Source organism: Poromitra crassiceps (genome assembly GCF_964638095.1).
Source record: "Poromitra crassiceps genome assembly, chromosome: 8".
NCBI lineage: Eukaryota > Metazoa > Chordata > Actinopteri > Beryciformes > Melamphaidae > Poromitra > Poromitra crassiceps.
In genome coordinates this window covers 29,100,335-29,114,701 of record NC_139629.1, presented here as the reverse complement: position 1 = coordinate 29,114,701, position 14,367 = coordinate 29,100,335, and the positions used below count along the sequence as shown (strand labels likewise).

General features: G+C 41.3%; 1 protein-coding gene across 1 annotated transcript; it reads left to right on the top strand.

The window, feature by feature from the left end:
• The first annotated feature begins 1,923 nt into the window (after positions 1 to 1,923).
• tmem230a (transmembrane protein 230a) lies at positions 1,924 to 14,135 on the top strand. Its single transcript, XM_083641667.1, has 4 exons — positions 1,924 to 2,067; positions 4,039 to 4,132; positions 8,345 to 8,467; positions 12,016 to 14,135. The coding sequence occupies exons 2-4, from the start codon at positions 4,052 to 4,054 to the stop codon at positions 12,154 to 12,156; spliced, it is 345 nt and encodes a 114-aa protein (XP_083497793.1). The 5' UTR covers positions 1,924 to 2,067; positions 4,039 to 4,051; the 3' UTR covers positions 12,157 to 14,135.
• Positions 14,136 to 14,367: the final 232 nt, after the last annotated feature.

Sequence of the window (14,367 nt, the reverse complement as noted above, 5' to 3'; positions counted from 1 at the left end):
CCTAAATTGTTGTATTGTTATGTTGGTGTTGTTTTTAATTCATAGTGACTGTATGAAGGAGGGCCAAACTTCTGGATTGTTTTATTTGGGGTATTACTGTAGCTGTAGGCTGCAGCAGTTGAATGAGACCAGGGTGTGAATGTGTACTGTGTGCATAGCTCACACAGTGATCCCACATCTGTCTGGACTTGTCACTGTGCCTCTATGTGCGCACACGCACGCGCGCGCACACACACACATCCATATGGTGCAATACAGGTGTGTGTCTAAGGGAGATTGTCTGGACAAACACGACAAGACTTCTTCAGCTAATGGAACACCTGACCTTCTCATGATCTCTCAGGCCTTCTTACCTTTGAGCTCATATGCTTAGTTTACTTTAAAGTGTCTTAGAGCCGTACACCTGTCGTCTTCCTGAGACACAGTTTAGTTCAGTGTTTCTCAACTGGTGGGTCGCGACCCATCGTTTTGATTGGGTCGCGGACATTGGCCATTTTTTTTTCTTTTCTTTTTTTTCATATTTCATTTTAGTTAAATTCAGATTATTGAAACTGGATTAGCCTGACCAGTTTTACTTGTTTAACAAGCTGAAGCATATGCTCTGCCTGTAATTCAAGAGAAGTCTGCCTTTTCATTTCATATTTAATTTTAGTTCAATTCAGATGATTGAAACTGGATTAGCATGGCCCCAGTTTAATTAAAAGTTATGACCAGTTTAACTAAACAGCATATAGCCTGCCTGTGATTCCTTTTTATTTCATATGAGTTAAATTCAGACTATTGAAACTGGATTAGCATGACCAGGTTAACTTGTTTTATTATTATTATTATTATTATTATTATTATTATTATTATTATTATTATTATTATTATTATTATTATTATTATTAACTATTATTATTAACTTAATTCAAGATAAGTCTGCCTTTTATTTCATATTTCATACAGTTCAAATAAGACTTTCTGAGCATGACCAGTTTGACTTGTTTAAATTTAAAAACATATAGGCCTGTAATTCAAGTCTGCCTTATTTCAATTGGTTTTTAGCCCTAGTTGCACTTCTGTTGCACTTTTTTGTTCATTTGAGGTTTATAACAGTGCATGAAGGCATTGTGTAGTAAATTAATGTGCTATTTTTTGTGCAATAAATTTGAGTGGTTAAAAAAAAAATCTGAAATTTGGGTCGCGACTTCATGACAAGGAAAATAGTGGGTCCTGAGGCTACACCAGTTGAGAACCACTGTTATAAACCATAGATATGACTATATTAAAAACATAAACACACTGGCGTCTTTCATGCAGGCTAGCAAGCGTAACTGCTGTATGTCTGTCTGACCCACTGAGTCTGACGGTCTGACCACAGACTGTAGAAAGAGATGTAATGCAGGATAGCCAAGCGAATGTGTTTGGATGGAAGTTTGACGCTAGGCCAATCAGAGGCAGAGAGGGGCGGGTTATGCCTTCGCATAGCCTTCGCCATCATCCGAAAAAAAATATCGCCTCCGGGACAACAACGCTTCCTACCCAGCGTGTGCACGTCTTTCCGACAGGGGTGGTTGTTATGGCAACTATCAACAACAACAACAACAACTACTACTACTACTAACTACTACAAGACATAAAGACCGAAATGAGTTGTGACGGTTGTTATTGTTGTCAAGTTAAAACTGTCTATATATATAATATATATATATAAATATATATATTTCTATCTATCTATCTATCTCTCTCTCTCTCTCTCTCTCTCTCTCTCTCTGAATGAGGGGTTCGCATCGTCATAGTACTTGGGTGAATGGGAGCATTTTGGGAGGGCACCAATTAAATCGGACAACTGTGAAGCTGTTAGGATACAATAGGTGGCGGTAATGCACCACATGGATGGCAACCGCCATACAATCCAAGAGAAGAAGAAGAAATATAAACAACAGAAGCAGCTACCTCTCTGTACTACTAGACTGTGCGTCAGAGACTCATAGCGTTAGCTAGTTAACGCTACATCTGTGGTGTGTACTTCAGTCAAAGTGGAACCAGAAGAAGAGCATTTATTTGATAAAAGCAGTCGAGCAGGTCAGTTGTTTGTCTTTTTTTGGTCACAAACCTTAGCTCGCCTGGTAGCTTAGCTTCCAACAAGCTGGCAGCTAATGCTCCAGCTAATCGAATTGTGGCTCTTCTTAACCTCGCTAATAAAGCTGCTGAAAAAGCAGGTCATATTTTATCTTCACACTGAGCTAGCAAGCAATCCATCAGCAATCTTCATCAGCTGCACTTGTTTGTTACATATTTAACAATATTTAACGTTATAACTGTATAACACAACCGCGATTGTTGTTGTCACTGAGCTAACGTTAACAACAACAACAACAACAGTAGGCTATCTAATGTTCTAAAAATGATTGAATGAAACCTTATTGCCCCTCTCGGGGAATTTGCACAAAAACAGCCAAAACAGAGCATCAAACAGAACACACAATACAACGCAAAACATAAAAATACACCATAAGAAAGCATCACAGGACGTCAAGTGCAAGTTCAAAAGTGCCAAATCAGACCAGGTAAGACCAGCAGTGATTAGAACTTGGCGGTTATGACGTTGCCTATAGATTAAAACACCCTTCCTTTTGTGATTTTGTCTAGTTTTTCTTTACACACACAACCACATGTGACATGGGAAGAAGGGAACTGATTAAATAGTCAATATAATAGAAAAACAAGACAAAAAGTGATAGATAATAAATAAAGAACAACGTTATAGCCTAAACATACATCACAGACGAGCATACAGTATAGGCAAAAAAGCTAGCAGAGATCTCATAAAAAGCTAAACAAAGCATGGGTGCAATTGGGGTCAGCTAGTGCCAGGGTCAAACAGGACAACATACACTACACTATAAATTAAATATGTTGTCTAATAACAAGCACACAAGTTCAAGAAATGTGGTATGAAGTATTTTAAGGAATAGCCTTTGACACGCCTAACGGTACAATTCGATTAAAAATAATTAACATACGATTATTTAACATGTGGCTTTGCATACGTGAGCCATATTGCGATATATACAGTATATTGTTATCGGGGGGAAATCCTCATGATTATTGCAATATTGATTTCAACCAGATCACCTTGGCCCAAAGGTGATGGCCTTGTGGAAAACCTTCTGGGAACCATTTGATCCTCTGGTTAATCTGTTCCCTTGCTGCTACAAGTGCTGCTGCTTGACGACAGCTCCAACTTTGGAGCTTTCACAGAAGGAACCGGCTGTGGCTAGCAGCAGCTGCCAAAATAATGATGGCATCATGTAGATGGAAGCCGTCCCAACCAATGTCCCAGACCCAGACACTGTCCAAGCAGTAATGACTGCTTTCATTCCTGCACATACAGTAGCTCCAGTCTTCCTTATCGGCTCTAGTGCCAGATTGCGCGCCGAGAGCGGAGGGCATTTATGCCCTTTTTTTTTTAGATAGCTCAAAGTCGAGAGAGACAGAACAGATTGGAGGGAGAGAGAGAGATATGACACGCAGCAGATTTCCTGCATCAGACTCAAACCCGGAACTCTGTGTTTACATGGTGCACTCCTTAGACCACTGCACCACCAGCTCCATTGGTGACATATCCATATAAATAAATATTTGTCTTGCTACTCATGTGTTACAGATTCATTATACAACATGATAGTGATTCAACCTATACTCACTGCTCGAAAGCCATTTGTTCTTCTAAACACCCAAACAGCATTTATTTCCTAGTTGTGTTGACTATTTAATATAATTTGGAGCCTTTTGGAAAATATTTTGGGCTGAGGACACTAGGCCACCTAACCGGTTTTCTTGTCTCCGATTGGTTGATGTTGAAACCCAGCAAAACTTGCTTTTTGATCAAGCATGGCTAGATTTCAAGCTGTTGTCAGTGAGAAAATATTTCCGCCCAAAATTTGCACTATAAAGTATGAATAGTGAAAAGTATATATCATACAGTTTAGAAATGGACAGAAATGGATGGATAATAACTCCTCTCTCTTTCTCTCCCCTCCCTCCATACAGATCCTGCTTCAATATGATGCCAAGTAGAATACCCAACAACAAAGTCAAGTATTCCAGACTGGCTGCTGACGACGATGGTTACATCGACCTGCAGGTGAGATATTCTTTGGTACCAGACATTGTCCTTGATATTGGGCTGTTTCTCTGTATGGTGTTGGTTAGTGTGGTTCTGTAGGTTGTTCAGTAGCCCAGTGGTTGTGAACCTTTTCAGTGGGCGTCCGGGTAGTGTAGCGGTAGATTCCCTGCCTACCAACACGAGGGTCGCAGGTTCACGCCCCTCCGGCTTGGTCGGGTGTCCATACAGATACGGTTGGCTGTGTCTGTGGGTGGGAAGCTGGATTAGGGTGTTCTGGCCGTGCACCAGCACTTCCTCTAGTCCAGTGGTTCTCAAATGGGGGTCCGGCGGGGACCCCCAGGGGGCCGTGGCACTTTGCCAGGCGGTCCGCGAAAAGTTTTCAGGAAAATAAAAATAAAAACGTTTTTGTTGTTGCAAAAGCTTCATAGTTCAACAAAAATATGTTATGCTTTAAATCTAAAATGGTTCATGGATTACATTCTAATCTAACAAACCTATCAATTTAAAAGTCAAGCACGTTACCGTGGAAACAATTAAGCTTAGTCCAAAATCACAAATCAGAATGAGGGGGTCCCCGGTATATTTTCTATCTTGCAGGGGTCCTTGGCTGAAAAACAATTGAGAACCTCTGCTCTGGTCGGTCAGGGCGCCTGTCAGGGCGGAAGGGAACTGGTGGAAATAGCGTGATCCTCCCATGTGCTACGTCCTGCCGGTGAAGCTCCCCGCTGTCAGGTGAAAAGAAGCGGCTGGCAACTGCGCATGTGTCTGAGGAAGCATGGTGCTAGTCTACGGCTTTCCCCAGATCGAGCAGAGGGTGGAGCAGTGGGGGGCAGCAGGGGGGAAATTGGCCAACTACGATCAGGGAGAAAATGGAGGAAAAATCAGAAATAATAATAATAATAAATGAAACTTTTCAGTATTATGAGCTTTCAGTTTGAGGCAATCTCAATGAATGACCTCTTGGAAAAGTTTAAAAGCCCTGAATGATTATAAGAGAGGAGACAGCCAGGATCCAAAGAGCTGCCTGCCAACAAACAAGATGGATAAACTTTTTATATATTTGTCTGTCTGTCTTTCTGTCCTTGACTGTGTGTTGGGGGCATTGTCACTGTGTGTGTGTGTGTGTGTGTGTGTGTGTGTGTGTGTGTGTGTGTGTGTGTGTGTGTGTGTGTGTGTGTGTGTGTGTGTGCGTGTGCGTGTGCGTGTGCGCATGCACATCTATTGACATTGTTTGCTTGTTTTTGGTTGGTTTGTTGGTTTGTTTTTGGTTTAAGTGCCGTGCACCATTTAGTCAAATTGCCCAGCCTACATGGTCTTACAAAGCACTACAGGACATCACATACATACATACATACATACATACATACATACATACATACATACATACATACATACATACATACATACGTCCAACACGCCGACCCACACAATCAACATACAAAGTTATTAGGGATGCACCGATATGAAAATTTTGGCCGATGCCGATAACCGATATTAAGATTGCTGTTATGGCCGATAACCGATATTTACCGATGTCGATATGATCTGTATAAAAACACATTTCTATGATAATAAAATTTTGTACATACTGAAAAACACATGTAAACACTGAAATTGAAAAAGGTATACCGGTACATTTCTTTATTTCAAAAACATTTGTAAAAGCCCATAAATCATAGATTTACTGCATTATTTCATCTCAATGTGAAGGATTTGGCTGATACCGATAACCGATATTAACATTGCAACATCGGACCGATACCGATATGTTAAAAAATGACTAACATCGGCCGATACCGATATGATTGCCGATATATCGTGCATCCCTAAAAGTTATGTATTCATATAATTACAATGTTGACACATTTAAGGGTACCAAATACTTGACTTGCTTCTCCACACTCTCTAGAAATGCAGCCAAAATCCAGTGTGTTCTTTGAAGAGACATTTGTAACATCTTGCATAACCTTCACAAGGCCACAACAAGAAAAGCAAGAATTCCCCAGGTCACTAAACGTTGTACAATAAAAAACAAGGATTCAATTAATCCTCAGTAACACCCAAATCACACGGTTACATAAGCGTTGTTCTTCAGGTTCACCTCTGATTCTAGCGCCCTCAGCTGGAGGCAGGGTGCTAGTTCACAACATGTCTTCTTTGTAAATGATATATGATACATGGCTCTGTCTGTATAACATTCATATTATTACTTGAATTGAATATAAATTCTAAGCCGTTGCTTCTCAAATATATCTCGCTCCCATTATTCCACATGCTGGAGGAGTAGCTGTTCCCCGATAAGAGCTTATATGTTACACTGTTACACTGTTACACTGTTACACTGTTACATAGGGCTGGCACGGATCAGAAAACCCACGGATCGGATCGCGTGACGGATTTTGAGCCACGGATCACGGATTTTTCGGATCAGCAAAAAAATATATATATCATATTTTTTCTCTCAAAATTAGATTTTCGATTATAGATTTTTTTAATACTATTATAATTCTCTAACCATTTGTTGCCCTGCACAGCTCAAAAAATATTTTTTTCTCATAAGCGACACAATGTATGCTTTTACTCTGAAGGCAGACAAACCCAACTTCCTGTTTTAGGTGGCACTGCTATGCCTAACTTCGTGGCTGTTGCTTGCACCAGTCACATGACACGGGTACAGACCTACAGACCAGACCAGGTCAGTCTGGAAATATAACGTTGATGCTACGTTAAGCTACTCAGTGGCCCCACGTGTTGTTTTGTTGTTATGTGTCCTAAGGCAACATTTCACCGTCCGGTGATAATGTGTTTGTGAAACGTGTGCGCGTGTGTGTGTGTGTGTGTGTGTGTGTGTGTGTGTGTGTTGTGGCTCTCGTTATCTTGTGCAGCGCGCAACACGCTGATCGCATTCCTGTGCTTTTTCAGAGGGGTTGAAATAAGTTTGTGTGACGCTGTCTTTAGTAGCCACAGCCTTCAGAGAGACTTTACAGCGGCGACAAGGGTTGAGGAAGCTCACTTGTGCTTGCCATGATTATGCCTGGCTGTGTCTGGCTGCGCTGGGCGTTCTCACTAACGTTAAACGTTAAATGAAACGGAAACGAGAGGGGGGGGGGGGGGTCCGCGGACCATTGACGTTCCGAACCGCGTTCCGAACCGTGGGGGCTGATCCGTACGGGTCACGGATTATCCGTGATCCGTGCCAGCCCTACTGTTACAATGTTACAATGTTACACTGTTACACTGTTACACTGTTACACTGTTACACTGTTACACTGTTACACTGTTACACTGTTACAATGTTACACTGTTACACTGTTACACTGTTACACTGTTACACTGTTACAATGTTACAATGTTACACTGTTACAATGTTACACTGTTACACTGTTACACTGTTACACTGCTACACTGTTACACTGTTACACTGTTACACTGTTACAATATTACACTGTTACACTGTTACAATGTTACACTGTTACACTGTTACACTGTTACAATGTTACAATGTTACACTGTTACAATGTTACAATGTTACACTGTTACACTGTTACAATGTTACAATGTTACACTGTTACAATGTTACACTGTTACAATGTTACACTGTTACACTGTTACAATGTTACAATGTTACAATGTTACAATGTTACACTGTTACACTGTTACAATGTTACACTGTTACACTGTTACACTGTTACACTGTTACACTGTTACAATGTTACACTGTTACACTGTTACAATGTTATATTACACCGCATGTTATTTCTAGCAATGGGTTGAGCTTCTAAATGAGTAGAAATTGCCCAAACCTCTTTGGATAACTGTGTGCTCTGTCAGATTAGAAAAAAAAATCGTTCTTGTCAGACTGTCCTCTGGCAACTGAGCTCGGCGATTCCATAATCTTACCATTTCAGACTGTTGTAATATTAGTCATGGCAGTCAGCCCATATCCCCTCCCTTGTATAGCCACTTTTACAACGTCATATATTTTTGTTTTTAAAGTGATTGATCGTATACTCGAGCACAATCCTGAAGCAACCCCACACCTCAGCTAACTCTACGGCACATTGCTTCATCTTCTGTCTGCCACACAGTCCTTAACCATAATGATGATCAACTATGACAGAACAACATCTAATGATGATATACTACTACAGAGAGCTGCCATCACAACATCTCAATGTGTGCTTTTGTCTTCTAACCGTCTTGTTTTGAACCGTTTGACACTTTGAACAGTTCAAGAAGAGCCCGCCCAAGGTCCCGTACAAGGCCATCGCCCTGGCAACCTTCCTGTTTTTGATTGGCTCCTTACTGATCATCATCAGCGCCCTCCTGCTGGCAGGATCCATAAAGGTGGAGGTAAGTTTGGGCTACGCTACACTAGGATCAAATGTGTTCACAGAGGTCAATTCACACACGTCTCAAGTCTTGAGCCTGAGTCGAGTCTAAATCTAGAACACCAAGTCAAGTCAGTCAATTTAATATCGTAAAGAAAAATACGTCTGTAGGACTTTTCAATATGGTTTTTAACAGGATAAACACTTGGTAAGAGCATCATGCGTTTGATTTCTATTATCAAGTTCAGTTTCAATCAATTCAATCATTCCATCCATACAAATTCAAAAAACACCATTTAAATTCAGTTGTCTGCAGGAACAAATCTCCTCATTTTCAATCTGAGTCAAAGTCAGGTCCCAAGTCACCAGAACTCAAGTCAAGGCAATTAACCCATCCTAAGTCCCGCCCCCTGTAGTTACTGTTGCTAGGTAGGCCAATCTTTTAGCCTATACCAGCTGGTAGTCAAACAAGAGTGTCAAACAAACGTCAATATCTCAAAAACGACACATCATATCACTTCAGCACTTCAGCAGAAGTAGCTGAAGGGTTTGATGTCGTGTTAAAGTTGTGTGAACTGTCCCAGTTTTAAGATGTGTGAATTTAGTAAAAAAATAAAAAGTACAGCCTGGAAAAGTACGGCTACGTGAACTGTGACATCACACACTCTAGGCTGGCTCCATATAGGCTGCTACAAGCTTGCCTGACTGTTATTGGAGCACAGAGCAAAAAGGGGTGGGACTTAGGAAAGGTCATTTCTCGAGTATTCTCTTCATGCATCAAGCAACTCAAATTGTGACTCAAGCCTGACTCGAGGCCAAGTCATGTGACTCGAGGCCAAGTCATGTGACTCGAGGCCAAGTCATGTGACTCGAGTCCCCATGCCTCTGATGCACATACATTAAAAAGCACATGAATAAGAATGTGCGGTCCTTTACACCTGGCTTAACATGCGTCTCCTATCTGGATTGCTTTGCCAAAATGCAGATTGTCACGCACGTCACTTTATACAGTAATTAGCCTTAAATACCTCATCTGGCTTCTTCCACAGCCACAAATCTCCATTTTTTTGACAAGTCTGAGCTGCCTGCCACCCGTTTGTTTGCATATTATGTTTCCTATTTGCATCCATCCACGCAGGAACATTTATTCCCATTGAATCTCGCTCACTTTGTGTGAAAACATTTTTGGGCTGTTTGATTACAATCCGATCGTTCAGTATGGCTTGAGAATGCCAAGTGGAAGAATATAACGACTTCACCAAATACTGTAAGAGTATAAGCATTTGATTGGTTGTGATTGATAGATGGATAGAAATGGAGACAAATCAACACTTTATTGTAATGTGTTATATGTTGCCGTCTTTTTCATGTGTTATGTTGCGTATTCTGTTAGCAAATTGTCAGATGTTGATGATGATGTACAAGCTGAATTTCTTGCTCGGACAAATAAACGTCAAAATCATCATAGTTCAATACAATAGATACCATGCAGCAAAACATGGACACAAGGCTAAACATAAACACTCTACATTCATCCTGTATGACAATCAGCTGTGCAACACATTGCCATGAGTCATACAATGCACCCCCCCCCCCTAGCAGTATGAGTTACAGTACAGTAACTCAATATGCAAGGCTGCCATCTGGTGGTGAGAGCAAGCAGCTCAGTGGGGGTTTAGTGACACTCGTGGGGTTAGTTTGCCTTTATTTGAATGGGCTGATGATTTGTATGAAGCCAGGTGGCGTCTGTCGCTGTGACCCTCCTGCACACCCTCCTCTGGGTGGCGCTGTGGAGATAAGTGTGTTAAGAGCTGAAGCGCCCCTGGCCCAATAATCCTGAATGAGATGCTCTGAGTACTGTGGAGCAGTGAGTCTCAACCCTTTTCATGTCAAGGAGCCCTAATTTAGTCCACATCAGATCCACAGATCTAATTTAGTCCACATCAGATCCACATATCTAATTTAGTCCACATCAGATCCACATTTGATGAGATTGTCTCTCTCCCATCCAAATCTGATATCAATATTATGATATGATATGATCAATATTCTGTATGGCTAGATATTTTGTCCAGAATTGCATGACTGTCTGTACTGTGGGTAGAGAGAGAACAGTGGAACTATGTTCAAGCCGGTTCTTCTTCTACATTCTCTAAACCAGTGGTTCTCAACTGGTGTAGCCTCAGGACCCACTATTTTCCTTGTCATGAAGTCGCGACCCAAATTTCAGATTGTTTTTTAAACCACTCAAATTTATTGCACAAAAAATAGCGCATGAATTTAATACACAATGCCTTCATGCACTGTTATAAACCTCAAATGAACAAAAAAGTGCAACAGAAGTGCAACTAGGGCTAAAAACCAATTGAAATAAGGCAGACTTGAATTACAGGCCTATATGTTTTTACATTTAAACAAGTCAAACTGGTCATGCTCAGAAAGTCTTATTTGAACTGTATGAAATATGAAATAAAATGCAGACTTATCTTGAATTACATGCCTATATGTTTTTAAACAAGTTATTAATAATAATAATAATAATAATAATAATAATAATAATAATAATAATAATAATAATAATAAAACAAGTTAACCTGGTCATGCTAATCCAGTTTCAATAGTCTGAATTGAACTAATATGAAATAAAAAGGAATCACAGGCTTTTTAGTTAAACTGGTCATAACTTTTAATTAAACTGGGGCCATGCTAATCCAGTTTCAATCATCTGAATTTAACTAAAATTAAATATGAAATGAAAAGGCAGACTTCTCTTGAATTACAGGCAGAGCATATGCTTCAGCTTGTTAAACAAGTAAAACTGGTCAGGCTAATCCAGTTTCAATAATCTGAATTTAACTCAAATGAAATATGTTTTTTTTTTTGTTTGTTTTTTTGTTTTTTTTGGCCAATGTCCGTGACACAATCAAAACGGCGACCCACCAGTTGAGAGACGCTGCTCTAAACTGGAAATAATGGCGAGGTTTTGTCATTTCACATTTCATCAATTTGCTGGGGACCATGACCCTCATTGGTCCCCATACCCCACATTGAGGACCCTAGTTGTCCAGTGAATTACAATAGAGAGCCAAAGTCACGCCCCCTTCCGGTGCCTAGAGATTCCATCTGCCGTTCTTTTCTCCATCTAGATTTCGTAAAATGCTTATAAAAAATCGCTTTACTCGGTCAAACCAAGCGATTCAGCTATATTTGGAATCACGAGAGACCATAGAACATTTCATTCGGAAAAAAACGTACCAAAAAAAAATATTATTATTATTTAAGTTTTGTTTTACGTTTTGGTCTGTTCTATGGTCTCCTGTGATTCCAAATATACCTGAATTGCTTGGTTTGGCCAAGTACAATTATTTTTATAAGCATTTTACGCAGTGTGGATGGAAAAAGGTATTGTGGATGAAATCTCTTGGTGCGTATGCCTAAGCCGGAAGTGGGCGTGCCTTTGGCTCTCTATTTGTTTTTGCACGGTGGGACCCAGGACATAAGGTTTACTGCACACTTAGGTGCCATTAAGAAGCAGCTTTTACTGGTCTTTTGTCTACTTTTTTTTCCCAGCATCCCGACCGCACGATTCCTGTCCTCATCATAGGAATACTCGTCTTCCTTCCTGGATTTTACCATTTGAGAATCGCCTACTACGCTGCCAAGGGCTATCGAGGCTACTCCTACGACGACATCCCTGATTTTGGCGACTGAGCCAATCGATTGAGGGTCAATGGAGCCTGGTGACTGGTGACTGGCAGAGCGTCTGCCGCACCGTGTGTCCCGAGACTGTTGCCTGGTGTTGACCTTGAACCCCTGCTGTTGACCTTGAACCCCTGCTGTTGACCTTGAGTCCCTGCTGTTGACCTTGACTCCCTGCTGTTGACCTTGACTCCCTGCTGTTGACCTTGACCCCCTGCTGTTGACCTTGAACCCCTGCTGTTGACCTTGAACCCCTGCTGTTGACCTTGAGTCCCTGCTGTTGACCTTGACTCCCTGCTGTTGACCTTGACTCCCTGCTGTTGACCTTGACTCCCTGCTGTTGACCTTGACTCCCTGCTGTTGACCTTGACCCCCTGCTGTTGACCTTGACTCCCTGCTGTTGACCTTGACTCCCTGCTGTAGCGCATCTACAAAGTTCACTTGACACGATTGTCGCTTTATTGCTGATCATAACTGTTTTGCAGTGGAACGCTGCATCTTTCTCCACAGGTGCACTATGCAGCATTTTAACTGTTGTTTTTAGCTCTCTTCTTTGGTCTGCTGCCTGCTCTGCGGTATTTCAGTGTGTATCCTCCACACACAAACGCCCGAAGAAGTATTCCACCGGGTTGACAGTGAGCCAATCAGATAAGATAAGTAAAAGATGTCCGACCAGCTGCTTGCCTGCAACACTATAGCTGCATACATTGTTACTGCTCCAAACAGTATGTTTTTAGGTCAAAGGTTGGTTTACTCCTGTACACTACAATAGTATGACTAAGTGCTCTTTGCACAGTAGCATAGAAGTTGCGGTAACACTTTATATTAAGTTAAACATTATTTAGCATGCATATCGTAGCATTTTTCTGCATGACCATATTTTACAACTAATAACCACTAACTAACAATAACCTCCTCCTGCTTATGATAGTCAGTAAGGAATATGCTTACTGGTACTACCAGCGTATAAGGCCCTACTGTACAGTTCAAAATACATACTACAGCATGCGCTGGGACGCGTCATCAGTGATGTTAACTGGGGTCGTAAGGTGTTTTCGGGTCTGTTGTACATCATACACCCTCGCCCAGTAGACCCAGCCGAGGCCGATTAAGACCCCGACCCGCGTCCCAGAAGCAGCCGCTCACGGATCAGCCTTCCTACTCTGTCTGCAACGTTGCCCGTGGAAGGGTTGATCATGCCCCAATCCGCTGCAATAGAGTTTAGTGCTACACCGCAGCATTGAAAGACCCTTCGGTGCATGGAGGGCTAAGGCCCTGTGGATGAATCCAGGCCGCGCTCCTCCTTCGTCTCACCAGACCCTCCCTGGAGAAAAGGCAATCCTACTATGCCACACCATAGGCAAAGAGGATGCCTCAAGAAGGCCTGTGCGCTGCACGTCATTCGCCTGCGCCAAGCACCTCGCTCTAGCCTGAAGGACACCAGGCCGCGCCGATCTTTACACAGCTTTTCAGGAGGCTGATCCGTAGCTGAGCAAGGCATATTAAGAGTGTAATTAATGTACAAAAACATTCTTACTTACTATCAATAAGCAGTAATTAGGAGGTTTTTGAGGGGAAGCTCTTGGTGGCATAGTAGTTGTAGATCAGGATATTGCATTAGATTTATGATTAATAAACAGCCATTATGCTACGAATGCATGCTAATAACCTAGTTATTGGTGAATAATATGTGTACCTTAATATAAAGTGTTACCAAAGTTCCATAATGTATCTTTAAACAAGTATTCACGAGTGACAGTATACCATATGTACTCGTATGCAAAGCTTGGTAGTGCTTTATCTTCCAAATGATTATCTTTGCAATGCTATCCAAAGACTGGTTACTGCAGTATGACTGAATATAGTATATTTATGAATGGAATGTTGTACTTTCTCAGTGCATTCTCCTTTTGTTGTTGACGTATTGAAAGAAAGTTGTATTTTTGTCATACATTTGTTTTATTTTAAGAAAAGCCCATCGAAACATTGAATAAAATAATGATTGATACAAAGCTTGTTGTTGTGTGATGAACCTGTGGTCCTCAACGTGGGGTCCGGTGACCACCAGGGCTCCTTGAGGGAGTTCCAGGGGGTCCCCACCCAGCAAATTCATGAATTATTAATAGACACAAGAAGTTTAAAATAATTAGAGGGTGTATAGACGGTTTTCACCAGCTGCAACCCCACAGCACTTCCTTTTTCTCAGCTTCTTCTGTGTTTTAT